Source organism: Mobula hypostoma, chromosome 9, assembly GCF_963921235.1.
Source record: "Mobula hypostoma chromosome 9, sMobHyp1.1, whole genome shotgun sequence".
NCBI classification, from domain to species: domain Eukaryota; kingdom Metazoa; phylum Chordata; class Chondrichthyes; order Myliobatiformes; family Myliobatidae; genus Mobula; species Mobula hypostoma.
The window spans coordinates 111,528,696-111,547,177 of NC_086105.1; the positions used below are offsets into that span (position 1 = coordinate 111,528,696).

An 18,482-nucleotide genomic window follows, 5' to 3' on the forward strand; every position below is an offset into this window, starting at 1 on the left:
TGTTGATTGTCAGCGAGGAGGATATGTTATCACCAATTCGCACAGACAGTGATCTTCTGATTAGGAAGTTGAGGATCCAATTGCAGAGTGAGGTACAGAGGCCCAGGTTCTGCAACTTCTCAATCAGGATTGTGGGAACAATGGTATTAAATGCTGAGCTATAGTCGATGAACAGCATCCTGACATAGGTGTTTGTGTTGTCCAGGTGGTCTAAAGCTGTGTGGAGAGCCATTGAGATTGCGTCTGCCATTGAGCTATTGTGGCGATAGGCAAATTGTAATGGGTCCAGGTCCTTACTTAGGCAGGAGTTCAGTCTAGTCATGACCAATCTCTCAAAGCATTTCATCACCGTAGATGTGAGTGCTACCAGGCGATAGTCATTAGAGCAGCTCACATTAATCTTCTTTGGCACTGGTATAATAGTTGGCTTTTTGAAGCAAGTGGGAACTTCCACCCGTAGCAGTGAGAGGTTGAAACTGTCCTTGAATACTCTTGCTAGTTGGTTGGCACAGGTTTTCAGTGCCTTACCAGGTACTCCATCTGGACCTTCCACCTTGCGAGAGTTCACTCTCTTTAAAGACAGTCTAACATCGACCTTTGAGACAGAGATCACAGGGTGGGGATCTTCACAGCTGTAGCTGTGTTCTCCCTTTCAAAGCGTGAATGAAAGGCATTGAGTTCATCTGGTAGTGAAGCATCACTGCCATTCATGTTATTGGGTTTCGCTTTGTAGGAAGTAATGTCTTTGTAGGAAGAAAGTCCACTTCCAGTGGTACAAATAGTCATCACAGCAGAAGTCCTCACTTTCAGTAGATGATCATAACTTCTTCTGTACCTTGTCATGCCTTCGCTATCTGTGAAGCATTGCAGAATGGCCTTCCTGTGTCATGGTCCGGATCGGGGTCCCTTTAAATTTACTTTGTTTATGTTACGATCTGGACCGTTGACTCCCTGTTTCCCTTTGGTTCCCTGTTTTCCCATGTCCCTCGGCTTTGGTGATTGGAGGCAATTTACTCTTGACTGAACCAGTAGTTTATAGTCTCCGTTTTTCAGCCGTTCGGCGCAGGAGCGTTTGCGAAGTCACCAAGGTACGGTGTGCCAACGGCATCTGGCCGGAGCAAGCCTAGTCCCCGCCCAAAGCGAGTGCCGGTAATTCGCCTTTCCTCACCGGAGCAACCCTGTCAAGTTACCTCGCCAAAGCGAGCCTGCAAAGTTTCCTTACCGAGGTGGGTCCATCAGGTAACCCACCGGAGGGAATCAAGAACCGCTGTCTACTGTTCCCGGGCCGAGTCGAGAGCTCGCCACTACCCGGAGGCTCCAAGTCAAGTCCTGGCTCCAGGGGCATTCAAGTACTAATTCAAGTCCTGGCCCTGGCGGCATCCAACTACTGAGTCAAGTCCCAACCCTGGCGGCATCCAAGTTTCGTATCAAGTCCCGGCCCTGGTGGTATCCAATTTCTGAGTCAAGTCCTGGCCCTGGCAGCATCCAAGTTCCTAGTCAAGTCCTGGCCCTGGCGGCATCCAAGTTCCAAGTCAAGTCCTGGCCCTGGCAGTCTGTGATTCCTGTCCTACCCCACCTGTCTGCATCCCTTCTCTGCCCCTCTCGCTTCTAGCCCTCATCTGCAGCCCTCGCCTGCACTTCGGTCTAGTTCTATTGCCGGAGCTAGATAGGTACTGTCTGGTGTTCTTTCGTGTTGGTCTTGTCTTGTCCTCGCCTCCATGGGGTAAGTCAGGCCGTCTTGCCGTTGCCCCACGGGGGGTCATGAGTCCTGGCCCTATGTCCTGTACCCAAGGAGGGGTCCCGGCTCGCTGTTCTGTGTGTGAGTCTCGGCCCTATGTCCTGTACCCAAGGAGGGGTCCTGACTCTGTGTTCTGTGTATGTGTGCATGGTTCCATGTTCCTGCTCTCCCGAGACCATGGCTCTGTTTTACCAAGTTCCTCCTCTCCCTAGCCCATGTCATGTCCACGCCTGGTTCTGGGGTCCGAGCCCGAGGCAAGACACAGGTACTGGGTCCATACCGTAGCCTTTTCATGTCTCCTCTAGTTTAGGATCCGATTCCGAGTCCAAGCCCAGACCCTTGGTCCCAGCCTAGTCGTAGTCCTGAGTCCCTGTCCAGTTCGCTATTCCTGCTCCTGCCTTGCTCTCCTGGTATCGAACAATAAACTAAATCTAAGTAACCTCACAAGATGTGTCTTGCATTTGGGTCCACCCTTGCTCCCAATGCCCCCCCCCATTGCAGCATCCTGGATGTTGGGTCTTGCTGTTGGTTATATTCATCCTGTCTGCTGGAGTTGACTTCCCATACTAGGACAGGTATGTCCCTATGTCACCAAAATATAATGTCTACCAACTACCTTTACATGTAGTTGTGGTGGGTTGGCAAGTTTGCAGACGACACAAAGGTTGGTGGTGTTGTAGATAGTGTAGAGGATTGTCAAAGATTGCAGAGAGACATTGATAGGATGCAGAAGTGGGCTGAGAAGTGGCAGATGGAGTTCAACCCGGAGAAGTGTGAGGTGGTACACTTTGGAAGGACAAACTCCAAGGCAGAGTACAAAGTAAATGGCAGGATACTTGGTAGTGTGGAGGAGCAGAGGGATCTCAGGGTGCATGTCCACAGACCCCTGAAAGTTGCCTCACAGGTGGATAGGGTAGTTAAGAAAGCTTATGGGGTGTTAACTTTCATAAGTCAAGGGATAGCGTTTAAGAGTCGCGATGTAATGATACAGCTCTATAAAATTCTGGTTAGGCCACACTTGGAGTACTGTGTCCAGTTCTGGTCACCTCACTATAGGAAGGATGTGGAAGCATTGGAAAAGGTACAGAGGAGATTTACCAGGATGCTGCCTGGTTTAGAGAGTATGCATTATGATCAGAGATTAAGGGAGCTAGGGCTTTACTCTTTGGAGAGAAGGCGGATGAGAGGAGACATGATAGATAATAAGAGGAATAGATAGAGTGGACAGCCAGCGCCTCTTCCCCACGGCACCACTGCTCCATACAAGAGGACATGGCTTTAAGGTAAGGGGTGGGAAGTTCAAGGGGGATATTAGAGGAAGGTTTTTTACTCAGAGAGTGGTTGGTGCGTGGAATGCACTGCCTGAGTCAGTGGTGGAGGCAGATACACTAGTGAAGTTTGAGAGACTACTAGACAGGTATATGGAGGAATTTAAGGTGGGGACTTATATGGGAGGCTGGGTTTGAGGGTCGGCACAACATTGTGGGCCGAAGAGCCTGTAATGTGCTGTACTCTTCTATGTTCTATGTTTTAGCCCACCTGTTAAAGCAGTGTTTGGGAATATGGCCACTGTCGCAGGTCTTGGAGTCGCTGGTGCTAGCTGAGTGTCTGGTGGGGACCAAATGTGTGTGAACAGCCCCTAAACTGGAGGTGCTACCCCTCACTGGACACTCTATAAACCCCTAATGAATATTGCTGCAAATTTTTCAATATAGAGTCTGCCAAGCAAGTGAATGAACAACGAATATGTTGTAATTTCGCCAGCAGAAGCCCAATGTCTGAACTAGCTAGTGTCATTGGAAATTCCCTATACTTGCCAAGCACAACAGATCTTTATAAATAAACAATGTCCTGACAACTTACTGAGTTATAAATTGGAAGCAGGTGACCCACTCACTCAATGAGGCCTTGGATGTAGCTATTGGCTTCTTGCACCCTAGGAAAGTTTGATTCAAGGTCAGGCGATGAAGGTAAATTAAAACAAAGTACTTTAAAAGCAAGATCAGTATTTGTCTAGGGATTACAGCAGGTAGATGGGGATGAACTGCCAAAGATTATAAATTATGAAGTTATTATAAATTATGATGAATATTGAAGAGAGTGGAATCAGAGCTGCCTCTGAATCAGTGAGAGAAGCTTGAGACAATGACAGCCTCAGCTACTTCAAAAGTGAACATTAGGCAAGGCAGCAAAATCTTTACAAGTTTCTAACTGGAGTTTCAGGATTAAGTAAGAACTGTGAGCCCTAAATTACTTTTGGTAGAAAATGAGCCTGCTGGGTCTTTATGATTAGCAAGGGAAAGGATACCAAAATGTAGGGTGTACAGGGAATATCCTCACCAGCTTAAATGATGCTTCATTCACTAGTCATAAATTATTGTGTTTCTTGTAATATTTCATTGAAATTCTATCAACTCCTCTTCCTGTTATTCTCACATTTCAATGAGAGACTGCTTGGTAACTATGGCATGTCACCGTTTTATGGAAATCCAAGTAGAACCAGTCTGGTTTCAATGTGGTTCCACGCAAGGCTGAAGTGTCTGGAGTGTTAGACACCTCCTGATGAGCGACTGTCAAAATAGCTGTTAGATCTCACAACAGCTGTCCCTGTTTCTGGCTATCCAATGCAAGAAGAAAACTTTAACCATATAAAAATGTATGTATACCATTCCTCTGAAAGTTACCCTAGGCTATTGTTTATTTAGCCAGCAGTTCCCTGCCTACCTGTAACTCAAGAAAGTATAAAAAAAGATTTTCTGTTTGTGGGCAAAATGAAAATAAGGGTCATAACAATGAAATACAACTAGAACATTGGAAATACTCAGCAGGTCTTGCAGCATCCGTGGAGAAGGAAACCGAGTTAACACAGGAGGTTAGTAATCTCTCATCCGAACTCTCAAAAGTAGCAACAAGCTTGAGACAAGTACAGAAGAATATAAAGTGGGGCAGAGAAGAAAGAAAGAAACATCTGCAGAAATGTACAATGGAGTAGTGATTTAATAAAGGAAATTGTAGACTGCAGAATAGAATGGTTATGGGATAAGAAAAATAAAAGTGGTAATAGTGGAGGTTCATCCAATAACAGCACAGCCATTATTAATAATTATTTCCAAAAAAGCATCAGAGGATAGGAACTGAAATTGTTGAATTCATTCACGAGTCCAGAAGTAAGTAGGTGTCCAATCAAAAAGTTAAGTATTCTTCAACTTACCTGTGAACAGAATCCAATATAACAGTGCAAGGACAAGGCGTCGGTCCATTTCCCTGTACTTGCTCAAAATAGCAGCAGGCCAGAAGTTCAGGGTTATGTTTTCTGAACTGAACAGAAATAGTGTGAGAAGTGGTCATTCAGTCGGCATTTAGTCTCTGCAGTGTAGATGAGACGCATTGAGAAGACTGAATACAATCTACTAACGTGAAAGAAGTGCAGGTTTCTTTCTGCTTCTTGTGGAAGGGAGTAAGTGAAGGTAGGTAACGTTTCTCCTGTGTGGGAAGGGGTACAATGGTGCTGGAAGAAGACGAGGGAGTGTTGAAGCGATTGAATACTGCATCTACTTGCCAGGGGGCGAAAAGCCCCTGTGGAAATCTGAAAGGGGGGGTGAGGGAAAGGTATGATGGTGGTAGCACTTTGTTGATGCTGGCTGAGTGTAAGTCATTCCAGGAAGGTAAAGGTGATCCTCACACTGTCCTGTCCTCATAAAAGACAGAAGTTTGGGTGATGCTGACAATGAGGTTATTGGGGCTGGGAAACAGAGATTATTTACAATGAAGCAAAGTGTCAGAAGTATTGAAAGACAACAGTAAAGTCTAGGTAAGGAGAGAGAAGGGTTTGAAATACGATGACATCAGTTCTTTTGGTTAAATTGGAAGAGGGCAGACATCCTTGAAGATCTTGGAACAAGATCTAAGCAAATTTTGTGATTAATGGGTGACCATGGAAGTAAAATCTCCAAAGGAGACAATATCAGTTAAGGTGTAGAAAATGATATTTGATGTAAAGTTAAAGAATTATCACCTGAAGGGATAGTGAGGGAGGTACTCAGAGAAGCAGGCATCCAACCTGTTTATAACTACAATGCTGGAGATGCTGGAAATCCTGAGCAATGCACACAAAAATACTGGAGGAACTCAGCAAGTCGGGCAGCATCTACGGAGAGGAATAAGCGATCAACATTTTGGGTTGAGACTCTTCATCGGAACTGGAAAGGGAAGGGGGAAAAGCCAGAATAAGAAGGTTGGGGGGGAGGAGAAGGAGTCCGAGGCTGGCAGATGATAGGTGAAACTGGGTGAGGGGGTATAAAATAAGAAGCTGGGAGGTGACAGGTGGAAGAAATAAAGGGCTGAAGAGGAAGGAATCTGACAGAGGAGGACAGTGAACTATGGAAGAAAAGGAAAGGAGGAAAGGCAGCAGAGAGAGGTAAAGTGCAGGTGAAGGAAAGAAAAAGGGAAAGGGAGCCAGAGCAAGGAATGGAAAAAGAGAGGAGGGGGAAGGGCAGAGGAAGTCAGTTTGCCAATTGTGAAACTTGGTCAGCAGGTTTAATGCTAATGTTGGAATTTGATATTTAAGACTAGACTGTCGCATGTTCAGTGGAATAAATTAGAATGGAAACGTGTATGCAAAAGTCCCGTTTACCTTGATAACCTCGGACTTTAGATACAACACTGAGTCATATCGTCTGCTGAAATTCCCTGATGACTCTGCAATAGTTTTGTATATAAAGGGAGGGCGGGAGGATGAATACAGGGCCTTAGTGGAAGACTTTGTCAAATGGTGCAGGCTGAACCATCTGCAGCTCAGCATCAGTAAGACAAAGGAGATGGTGATGGACTTCAGGAAGACTAAGCCTGCACTGCTCTCTGTTACTATTGATGGTGAGGACATAGATGTGGTGAGGACTTACAAGTACCTGGGGGTGCACCTGGATGACAGACTTGAGGGGAGCACCAACATAAAGGCTGTGTACAAGAAGGGCCAGAGTTGCCTCTACTTCCTGAGGAGACTGAGGTCCTTTGGAGTATGCAGGCCTCTTATTTACATGTTCTACCAGCCTGTTGTCGCCAGTACAATCTTCATGCAGTGATGTGCTGGGGCAATGGCATCAACACGAGTGATGCCAACAGGCTCAATAAACTGATTAGAAAGGCTGGCTCTGTTATAGTCAAACTGGACACACTGGAGGCTGTGGTAGAACAAAGGGCCCTATGGAAAATCCTGGCAATTCTAGACAATGTTTCTCACTCTCTGCATACCACCCTGACTGAACAGAGGAGCACTTTTAGTAATAGACTAAGACAACTGTGCTGCTCCAAAGAACGCTATATGAGGTCATTCTTACCCTCAGCCATTATGCTGTATAATGAGTCAACCTATAGCCGGGAAAGTGATGACCCCTTCCCGTTAGACTGTTTGAAGTAACTTATTTTTAATTCTTTCTTACTTCTCTTCTAATATGTGTATATCTGGGTACCTGTAATGCTACTGTGACGCTGTAATTTCTTTTAGGATCAATAAGATATCTAACTATCTATCTATCTATCTATCTATCTAAATCTATAATGACTAAAATCATGCCAGCAGTACCTCAAGAAGAAACTCAGAGAGGTATAATTCCGGTGATGGGTCAGGGTGCAATGAAATTTCTGGTCTTCTCCCTGAATTGTAGATCTTAGTTCCAAACCTCTAAAGTTCTAGTTCTACAGAGCTACCATAAATAAATCCACTAGGGGAATCGGGAGAAACCTCTTTCCCCCTGAGCCTGGTTAGATTGTGAAGCTCACTCTGACTAGGTGAAGTGGAAGCAAATAGCATGGATGGTTTTAAAGGAAAGCGAGGGAGATACATGAGGGAGAGAAGATAGGGATATTATGGATGAGAGTGAAAAAGGTTGGGAGGAAGCTTTCGTGGTGCTTCAGCATAGAGTAGCTAAGTCAAATGTCTGTACTGTAAATAGTATGACATTCTATATAAAATAATAGCCTGGGGGGAGCAAGAACATATGCGTTTACCAGTTCATAAATCTAATCCACAGTTCATCCAAACAATACTCCTACCATACTCACTGAAGAATGGTGGCACAGTATCGTCGGGTTTAGTACAACGATTTACAGCGCCAGTACTTACTTACTGCCCATTACGCTGCCGGCATTTGGGGTAGCAATGAAGGTCCTCAATCTCTCTGTCTTTGGCCATCCTCTCTATTGTGCCCCAGGTGTGGTTCAGGGTCCTCATTTCTGCCTCTGCGCTATGGCGCCAAGTTGTCTTTGGTCTCCCGCGTTTCCTCCACCCTTCCAGAATCTGCCTTGTTGATGGGGTTGGCCTCTCTCCTCATCATGTGCCCGATCCATCTCCAACTTTTCCTCATGATGACTATGGCCATGTCCTCTGGACGACTCTGCCAGCAACATAGGTTCAGTTCCTGCTGGTGCCTGGATGGAATTTACATTTGAGGGTCAGCACAACATTGTGGGCCGAAGGGCCTGTACCATGCTGTGCTATTCTATGTTCTATGTTCTATATGTCCTGCCTACGACCATGAGGGCTTCCTCCTGGTGCTCAGGTTTCCTCGCACCTTCCAAAGGTGAACAGGTTAGTAGGTTAATTGTGACTTAAGCATAACTGGGCTGTGTGGGCTCGTTCGGCTGGAAGAGCCTGAGTCTGTTCTGTATCTCTTATTAAAAAATAAATAAAAGGTCTCAAGAAACACACACAAAATGCCGGTGGAACGCAGCAGATCAGGCAGCATCTATAGGAAGAGGTACAGTCGACGTTTCGGGCCAAGACCCTTCGTCAGGACTAACTGAAAGAAGAGATAGTAAGAGATTTGATAGTGACGGGGGGGGGGAGATCTGAAACGATAGGAGAAGACAGAAGAGGGAGGGATGAAGCTAAGAGCTGGAAAGTTGATTGGCAAAAGGGATACAAGGCTGGAGAAGGGAGAGGATCATGGGATGGGAGGCCTAGGGAGAAAGAAAGGGGGAGGGGAACCCAGAGGAAGATGGAAAACAGGCAAGGAGTCACAGTGAGAGGGACAGAGGGAGAAAAGAGAGAGATAGAAAGAAAGGGAAAAAATAAATAATAATAAATGAGGGATGGGGTAAGAAGTGGAGGAGGGGCACTAACGGAAGTTAGAGAAGTCAGTGTTCATGCCATCAGGTTGGAGGCTACCCAGGTGTTATAAGGTGTTACAAGGTGTTGTTCCTCCAACCTGAGTGTGGCTTCATCTTGATATTAGAGGAGATATCAAGATCAGTATTAGTTGACTTAATGCATCCTTTCCAAATAAATGCTGTTCAAAATATTTTCCTTGTACACAGATTGTAGCAATGCTCACTGGCGTCTTAAACATGGTCTTCTTCAGAAGTTATGTATTTGTGAGGGTATCCCTAACTCTGGTTCAAGGTGTGATAAGCAATGCCGGAGGTCTCAGGATTCATTGAGACCTCCCCAGGTTTGGAGCAGACATTGTCGTTTCGGGTCAAGTGCCCGGGTGATTTATTTTTAGCATGATCCATCTTCAGAGATACGATGTTTTTCCCTCCTTCTCTTTCCCCCCATTCTGCTGTTGAAGTTTCTCATTTTTTCCTCAGGAGTCAAATATTCTTTTTTTTTTGTAGTTTCCTGCTTGCGAAGTCATCTACAGAAAAGATCAATTTGAATTTTCAATGACAGAGGTGCTAAAGAATTTCATTCATCATTTTGTGGGAAGTTGCAATGATTTTGGGCAGACTGTGGGTAAAGAAGAGACCTATTTACAGGAACATTAAGTAAATACTTGGACCAGTGGAAGACACGCGAGTATGAATGACAGTGGATACAGTGGATAACCCAATAGGACTAAAGACCTCCTTCCATGATAGTAGTCATAGTCATACTTTATTGATCCCGGGGGAAATTGGTTTTCGTTACAGTTGCTCCATAAATAATAAATAGTACTAAAACCATAAATAGTTAAATAGTAATATGTAAATTATGCAGGAGATAAGTCCAGGACCAGCCTATTGGCTCAAGATGTCTGACCCTCCAGGGGAGGAGTTGTAAAGTTTGATGGCCACAGGCAGGAATGACCTCCTATGATGCTCTGTGTTGCATCTCGGTGGAATGAGTCTCTGGCTGAATGTACTCCTGTGCCCACCCAGTACGTTATGTAGTGGATGGGAAACATTGTCCAAGATGGCATGCAACTTAGACAGCATCCTCTTTTCAGACAGCACCGTCAGAGAGTCCAGTTCCATCCCCACAACATCACTGGCCTTACGAATGAGTTTGTTGATTCTGTTGGTGTCTGCTACCCTCAGCCTGCTGCCCCAGCACACAACAGCAAACATGATAGCACTGGCCACCACAGACTCATAGAACATCCTCAGCATCGTCCAGCAGATGTTAAAGGACCTCAGTCTCCTCCGGAAATAGAGATGGCTCTGACCCTTCTTGTAGACAGCCTCAGTGTTCTTCGATCAGTCCAGTTTATTGTCAATTCATATCCCCAGGTATTTGTAATCCTCCACCATGTCCACACTGACCTCCTGGATGGAAACAGGGGTCACCGGTACCTTAGCTCTCTTCAGGTCTACCACCAGCTCCTTAGTCTTTTTGTTGGCATGTCCATTTCTGTGAATTGATACTTTGGCCCTGATATGCTTCAGTTGTCCTATCATTATTTTGGAGGGAGATCAGCAAAGTTTCTGGATAAAGAGTGAAGAGTTGCTTGTTTTGTTCTGTGTTATTCTGCTAAGCCTTGTAGGCATGCTTTGTTGGCGTTGGAATGTGTGGTGACATTGGCAGGCTGCCTCCAGCACATGCTTAAGTTATTTGGTTAGTTTTAATACAAACGGCACATTTCACTGTATGTTTCAATGTACACACAATATATACATTTGAATCTTTAGTGAGCATTTCTAGCAGCCGCTGTCACTTCCCCACAACTCCTGTGGTTCCTGCCAGAGAGACAGCCAGAATTCTGACTGAGATCTGTAAGGTGCTGACAGTCAGCGTCTCCAAGTTTGGCAAGCCTCTTAAATCTTTCCTAATAAAAGCTTACATTTTGCTTTGCACCTTGAATGTGATTAGAATGGCACTGAGCTTCACAGGGGTGTAATCAGACAAAGTAACGAATGACTGGTCAGTCAGAGAACAAGGCATTGGTGCAGCAAGCTTAGTCAGAGGGTAACATCTTAGAGGAGTGTTAAGAAAAGAAAATCTTGCTGTAATTTGAGCTTTTCATTTCCCAAGTATAAAGAGAAACAGTTATAGCTAGTGAAATACTACTGAAATGCAATATTGGAGCAGAACAGGGGATGGAAAGGTTATGAGAAGAAATTTCTGACGTTGGGGCATAGACAGTTGAAGAGGAGGTGAAGGGATTCAGTGTGAGGACAAGGCCTGTACTCATGAAGCCCATCACAGAAATTAAAATGACTGACCAATTATTCAGCTGCACCCCATCTGCAAAACAAAACTTACTGAGTGATTCTGTAACTTGATGACAATACTCATTTAAACAGAAAGATCTGATACCACAGACTGAGTGCGTAAAAAAAACAATCCAGCTGCAGTAGCTGAACTTAATGACTGCCACTGGTAGTAGTTGTCAAAACTACTGACTGCAATGGCTTCAGCTTTATAGCTTTCTCATATACTTAAAGCTCAACTTGCAGAAGCCCCTGTTCTTTTTACAGACACACACCATTCAAATTCTGAAACAAAAGCTGCTGTGTTAAACAAAATGAAAACAGAATCTGGTTCCGCGATCAGATTATTGAGATCCAGTATAAGTATGATATCCTCAAAGTCGCGTTTGTACGTAAGTTTAGACACATATACCAACCTTTAATTTTGAAACGCTGGATTTCCAGCACCTGCAGACTTGGCATATAGCAACCTGTTTTCTAAATGTACTTGTGAGCTCCCAAGACCAGATTTTAATGGCCACTTTGCATTTTTTCCTATGCTCAATAGAGCCAGGATACAAGGGTTAGGGGGTGGGGGTCGAGTGGGAGGATAAAATAGGGTTTGCCTCAAGAAATGATATTACCTTTACACCCATTGTCAGGTTAACACTTCACTCTAGGTAGCCTGTTGAAAATCTTTGCCATCTGCTGGCAAATGCCTCATAAGTATACAGCAGTCAAGATCTTTTAGGACCTCATGGGATTTTCAACCCACATCTGTGCATGCAAAAACAAGTGCCGAGATCCCCAGAGGAAGTCAGTCCTTAAAAGAGCTCAAATTGGAATAATTTTTTAGTTCTTATTTGGGAGTGCTCCTTCGGAATGGTCCCTTTGCTCTCCTCTTTCCTAGGCATTTGCCCCATGCTTTTGTTAACCCCCTGGCTTCCTGTGTCTCCCTCTACCAACCCCTTCCTTTACTTCCTCCCCCACCAACCCCCACAGATCTTATAACTGATAGGACAGTGCAGTTTGTCCTCATCGTAGCATTTTCTAGTCAAGAAATCCATTCCCACCCACCAACTCAGTAATGCTCACTGGAGGCACATCTTTGCAAGAGGAATGAGCTGTTTAAGTGGCTTGGGACTTTCTCCAGAAAGCCCCAAGGTCCAGGGTGACCTTTTCTCTCAATCCTACCATATCCGTACACTAGAGTATCTCCAGCTCTTAAATTGGCTGAGACCAGAAGTTTTTAAGTAAAATGCCAAGCTCCAACTTCGAGAGACTCCTCTTTTTGAGGTCAGGAAGGTAGACTTACAGTGTTGGTGGCAGTGAGAAATAACAAGACATGGGTGACGTCTGATGGTAAAACTTTACCACCTTGATCCCTAAGTTAGAGTGACTTAGCAATTGCCTTTGGCTCCCAGTCTTCACATCTGAATATGGATTGTGGATGTAATTTGGAGTGCAGCTCTGATGAATGGGTTCCTAAAAGCAGTGAATCCCTGACCAGACAACGCTGATTAAAATTCATTTGGATGTCTGTGGTGTGGATGTGAATCAGGAGGTGTGAAAGTTGTATGTAGTTTCAAAGAAAGCATTGTCCACACATTGTAAATATGGAGTTGTCCTTTGATGTGTGGCACATAAAATATCAAGCCCCACTTTGGGTCAGCAGACCTTTCAACCGAAAGCATCTCCGTGTGATGCCTATTGCACCTTGATTTATCGAATAAAGAAGCTACTTTATATCTACCAGTAATTTTCTCCAGTGACTTCACTCATGAAACAACACCCTGCAACACAATCTGCTTTCCTTACCCCAAAATAGTCTACAAAAACGTGTAACATTTCCTGGTACTCTCTTAAGCGGACAGGGATAACTTATTCCAGTGTGTCATACAAACAGTTTGTTTTCAATCGCCTCAAAGGAAGTCAACAAATAAGGTGCAATTCATATACAGATTGAAGGAGTTCAGACTCTTCCTGTCAAGAGCCACATCAATTGGATGTTGGGATTGTTAAATCCAATCTTCATTCCTATTTAAAGTCCTAGCTTTGTGTCATCTATCCTCGTTATTTATGGTCCATAAGACCATAAGAAATAGGAGCAGAATTAGTCCATTCAGCCCATCAAGTCTGTTCCACCATTCCATCATATATGATCCCGGACCCCTCTCAACCCCTTACACCTGCAGAACACACCTTACACCCTTAAAGCAGGGTATACACATATTCAGTTTAGTACCCATGCACATTAATTTTCAATAGGGTCTTCAGAACTTATTTTAAAATCCTATCAGAATACATAAAACCTGACTTAATTCTTTAATCTCAAAATGTGGTCAGGCAGTACCTGTGGAGGTAGTTAATATCTCATGTTGGCTATATTTTAAGCTGAAGCCATATTTGGCATGCCTGAATGTTTTCTATTTGTTATCTGTCGTTAATGTTCCAACAGGCTAGTGTTTGAGTTGATGTGGAACTAATTTCAGAATATTGAGATTGGTTATGTGAGCTCAGTGCACACTGAACAGCTGTTCCAACGAGACTTAGAATTTGCCTGGAGTTGCCGGAAGCTTGAGAATGGAAAATGAGAAAGGATGAAGTGTTTATATTCAACTCCTCATGCCAACCCAATATAGCAGGGTGTGCATGCCCAACGTCACTGCTCTCTGGGCTCTGTTTGGCTGGATTCACTGAGAGTACAGATGTCATAAATCACGGACACTTTATTTTTACAGCCAGTCACATAATAATCACAAATAAACCATAGTGGTTTGCTGGTTCCTGGCAAATATGCATGAAGGAATCAAAGTTAGAACCTTGTTACTAAAATTTAGGACGCAAACAAAAATGTTCAGATTTAATTGCCAGCTTTCAGGATGTGGTCAGACAAAGTTTGTGAAGGGAGTCACTTCTTTCTTGATGAGCCTTTCATGCTGAAGCCCTGTTGGAAATTTTTTTTGTTGTTGTTCAGAATGTAAAAGAACTGTCACTTCTCCAAAGAAAAATTATCAAATCCTGCCAGCACCTTAGGAGCCTCATCTTTCTTTCCTCGGTTAATAGGATTTATGAGAAATAGCAATATTTGTTAATATTATACAAAATCAAAAGTTGATCCACTTAAGTGAAGAATGCAAGGAAATGAATTTTTGTTAGACTGGCAGATGAACACCAGCTTTCTCTCAATTTGGCCTCCACTCCTGGCTGTGCTACTGCCTCTAACCAGCAGATGGTGCACTAAGTCTGTCTGTCCCCACCTCACGTATACAATAGGAAATACAATGAGGAAACTGGTATTTATGCTCTTAAAACCCACAGCAAGCTGCTAGATATCTGCTGAGCCAAAGTTCTACATATGCTGGGGATGTGAAAGAAAAGCACAGAATAGCATGTCAAGCGGTGTCTAAAAAGAGGTTTCACATTTTAGTCCATTCCTAAGATATTAAGTCTGGTTGCTGCCTGGACTTCTGAGTATTCCCAAAATTTTTTGCTTCTGTTCCAGTCATATGCTATTGGCCCCAACAGCATGGACTAACTGATTTATCTCATATGCATATGCAACACAAACTAGTTTAAAATATTTATTCCCCTTGGTCCATCATTCAACTCCCCTCTTTTTTGCCCTTAAGGATTATTTTAGTCAATCACTTAAGGATGGGCCTTGAGGCATCCATAACACAAGAAATCATAGATTTGTATATGGGTCTGTTTGAGGCATTAGTCAGCCTCAAACTGACCCTGTGTTCAAGAGGAAATCTCCTCCTCAATGGTCCCATGATATGTCCTGATGGGATTCTGGCCAATTATGATTTCCTCCCTTTAGAAAATGATCTTGCAAATTCCCCAATGCAGCATCAATTAAAATGAAAAACCAGTGAAGAAATTTCACTTATAAAACCTTTCCTATCTCAGGGTGTTCAAACCGGTTAAGCAGTTCTTTTTCAGTCATTGCTGTAATGCAAGAACAATGGCTGCCAATTTGCTCCATGGCAAGTTTTCACATTCAGAACTATCAGATTATCTGTTTTAGCGATAGTACTTAAGAGATAAATGTTCGCTAGAATAATGTGAAGAACTCTTTTTCTTCAAATAGTTCAGTGGGATTTCTTTTCCACCAAAGAGTAAGTGGACTTCAGTTTATCATCTCCTTAACTGACAGCACCAAACAGAGCAGGACTCCCAAGCACATGGGAGAACGAGCCTTGATAGTGCGTTCTGGTCTGGAGTGGGAACTGAACCTTCTCACCTGGACAGGAGAGCGCTGCCCTTTGAGTCATTGTTGTCCTCACTAAGTAGATCTCACGTCTTCTCTGTGACCACTATTTCAGTGTATTTAAATCTCACTGTAGAGAGAACAAATGTCCACTGATGGCTATCCAAGCTTGCCATTCAAACCGTCGACCTACTGTATATCTGTCCACCGCTAGTGTCCCTTTAGGTATCCTGTGTATTCTAAGACATTCCTTGTAAGAGGAATGGGCGCTTGGTAGTTAGGGCAGATTCAATGGGCAAAAGGGATTTTATCCACGTTGAATGATTCTGTGACACTATACAGATTTATATCAGAATTCCCCATGGATCATTTCACTAGATAGGAATCAGCCTTCATGGCTTCCTCTTCCCATCTGTAATACAATGGCTATATTCCCTTGGAAACAGCTACAGTAAGCAGCCGTGCCAGGGACTTGGACATCTCCGGCAGGTGTCTGGAAGTTGGCCTTGCTTCGTTTTATTTATGGAACACTATTTAAGCAGTGTAAAATAAGGGTAAATGTGGTTTTAATTAATGTAATCATTATTCCTGTATTCCTGTACATGTCAAATGGTTTGGCCTGTAGACTGAAATGCTTTGTGGTGTTGGCTTTATGAGAGTTCTGCTCAGAGACCCCAGGGAGCAATTCAGGGGCAGAGAACAATGCCTGATGTCTGTATAGCATAGTTTTTCATTCCCCCCCCCCCCCGCCCCCAGAAATGACATGTAAATAGTTCCTTTGATATTGAGTCATTAAAGAACATTAAAGCACCTCCTGGTGTCTGCTTGGTCACATCCTCAAAGCTTCCTCTTCCCATCTGTAACACAATGACTATATTCCCTTGGAAACAGCCACAGTACACGGTGTGCCAGAGATTTGGACATCTCCAGCATGTATCTGGAAGTTGGCCTTGCCTCTTTTTGCGATGCAGTCTAAAATCCTGCTGCTTGCCACCACACACAGTCTGACCATGAGGAAGGATGAACCAACCCTCAAGAGTAGTACTGTACATGTACTTTGATAATAAATCTATTTTGAACTTTGAACTGATAGCCATCTTTCTTCTTGTCAATTTCTATGGTTGCAATTTTATCCTATTTCCAACTCCTGACATTGGCCCATAAAATTTGCCAATCCGTTCAGATCCACACAGTTCTAATGAAGTATCTGCACTCAACTGTCACCAGCCTCTTGGCAGTTACTGACACACAGCCCGTTCATTTTATTGGCTTCGTCTGCATCAAGGACGCTGGCTGCCAGCCCCACTCTGACCTATTGAATAGTTTATCTAGACTGACACTCCCATTGGTTGCAAATGCTGGCTTTCGGCTCAAGGTTTTGACCAAAGCCACATTTTCCCTTTCGGGCGTAAATGAAGGATCTAATACCACAAGCTGAAGATTGATCGCAGAGACATTACTCTGGTGTGCTGGTCAACATTTATCCCACATGTGGTAGTTTATCAAAGGCTCTTTGTTATGTTGTGTGGCTCAGCACCATTCTTTTTATCTGCTCAAAGCTTCTTGGAAGTATATTTAGATAGGAGTAATATAGAGTTGGACGTCATTTAATAACAAAGTGGGTGGTGTACATAAGACTCAGCAACATTTTGTATGTTTTCGCCAAGTTTGAAGCATTCTGCAAATTCAAAGTCCACTCATCAAACAACCTCTGCTGAGCCCTTTGAGCACTTCTACAAGAACATGATGCACTGATTATTTTATCCAACAGTACAGAAGTTTCTTGTTTGTTGAGATTACTCATTCAAGGCTGCAAGAACTCAGGAGTTAGCAAACACCCCATCCCTCCAGCAACAGCTAAAGAAAGGATCAGGAAAAGCCAGCGCCACATTGGCCTTATAGTTGGAGAAACCTACTTGGCTCGAGGGTTGTAGGATGTTCTCCACTCCCTTTGTCCAAATAATGACACTTGGTGGAAGAGCAGGCAACAGAGGCTCTTCAGTTGACCCTGTAATATGAAGTCATACGGCCCTTGAGGCAAAGGGCACTTTCTGTGTAATTGGGGCTTTGTATGGAAAGTGGCTGATAAACAGACAGTGATCCTTCTGTGTTGCTGCATCATCCCAACATAGTCAGGACCATGTTATAAGGATGGTTAAAAGTTAGTGCCTCTTGTGTGATCAAAAGTAAGTGTGACCTTTTAGAATACCAAGACAGTCTTGTTTCTCTGGTTTTCAGTTGCCACATATCTCTGCTTCTGATTAGAGAGTGGCTGTAGTCGTCATGTACCCCATGGATACCAGTTGATGGCTCATTGCAAAGGTCAGGCTCAAGTGTCAATATTCCTCCCTCAACATGTAAGTGTCAGTGATTGCATGACCACGCCAGTAACATTGCCCCAAGGTATCTAGTGCTAAGAAAACATCCCCGTTTATGCAGGGAGATGGATTCTGAAGTAAGCAGTGTAGCAACAAAGAGAACTATTGTCCAGGAACAGGAACATAAATAAGTTGTTTCTTTCTGGGCCCACACCTTCCCTTTTGATTAACAAAGACCAAAAATGTAAAGATTACCTCATGAACCTGTGTGAACTGGTTGAGCAACATCAAGGTCATGACAATCATTATGTTCACGTGGCATCCTTTCTATCGCTGTAGGGGAGGGAGCAGACAACTTCTGGAGTCTCTTTGGGTAGCACTCAAATTCATTAGAATCAGGAGAGGTATCTCGTGCCTCTTGTTGACAAAAGTGGAAACACTTCCTGATCAACTAGCCCCATCCGGTACTTTGATATTTAGTCTCCACTGCTAAACGCCACCCTAATTCAGCCCTGGGTCGGCTTGTACAGAGAGCTGTGTACACCTCTACTAAACAAAGAGGCAGATTACTTCAAATATTTACCACAGATAAAGCGTCTGTGTTGTGGTCCTGGTGTCAGGGAGGTTGCAAGAGCCTGACGTCATTCTGCGATTACTGACTACAGAGTGTTTGTGCGGTGAACACTGGCCTACAGCAAGATTGTATTTGACCTTGTTAGCCAAGAAGAGGGGGAGCAGAGCAGTCCAGTGTAATCAAAAAATATGTAGAAAAATTATAAACCTTTGTCAAGTCTCTCCTTGAATTCATCTGCTATCACTGGCC

At 43.8% G+C, this 18,482-nt stretch overlaps 1 protein-coding gene across 1 annotated transcript in view; it reads right to left on the bottom strand.

The window, feature by feature from the left end:
- Window positions 1-18,009, bottom strand: part of LOC134351957 (putative sodium-coupled neutral amino acid transporter 10) — a 97,241-nt gene extending 79,232 nt beyond the window's left edge. The window contains exon 1 of the mRNA XM_063058924.1: window positions 17,915-18,009. Coding sequence (XP_062914994.1) covers window positions 17,915-17,965 — 51 coding nt within the window. The 5' untranslated portion in view covers window positions 17,966-18,009. The remainder of the gene's footprint in view (window positions 1-17,914) is intronic.
- Between the last annotated feature and the right edge of the window lie 473 nt (window positions 18,010-18,482).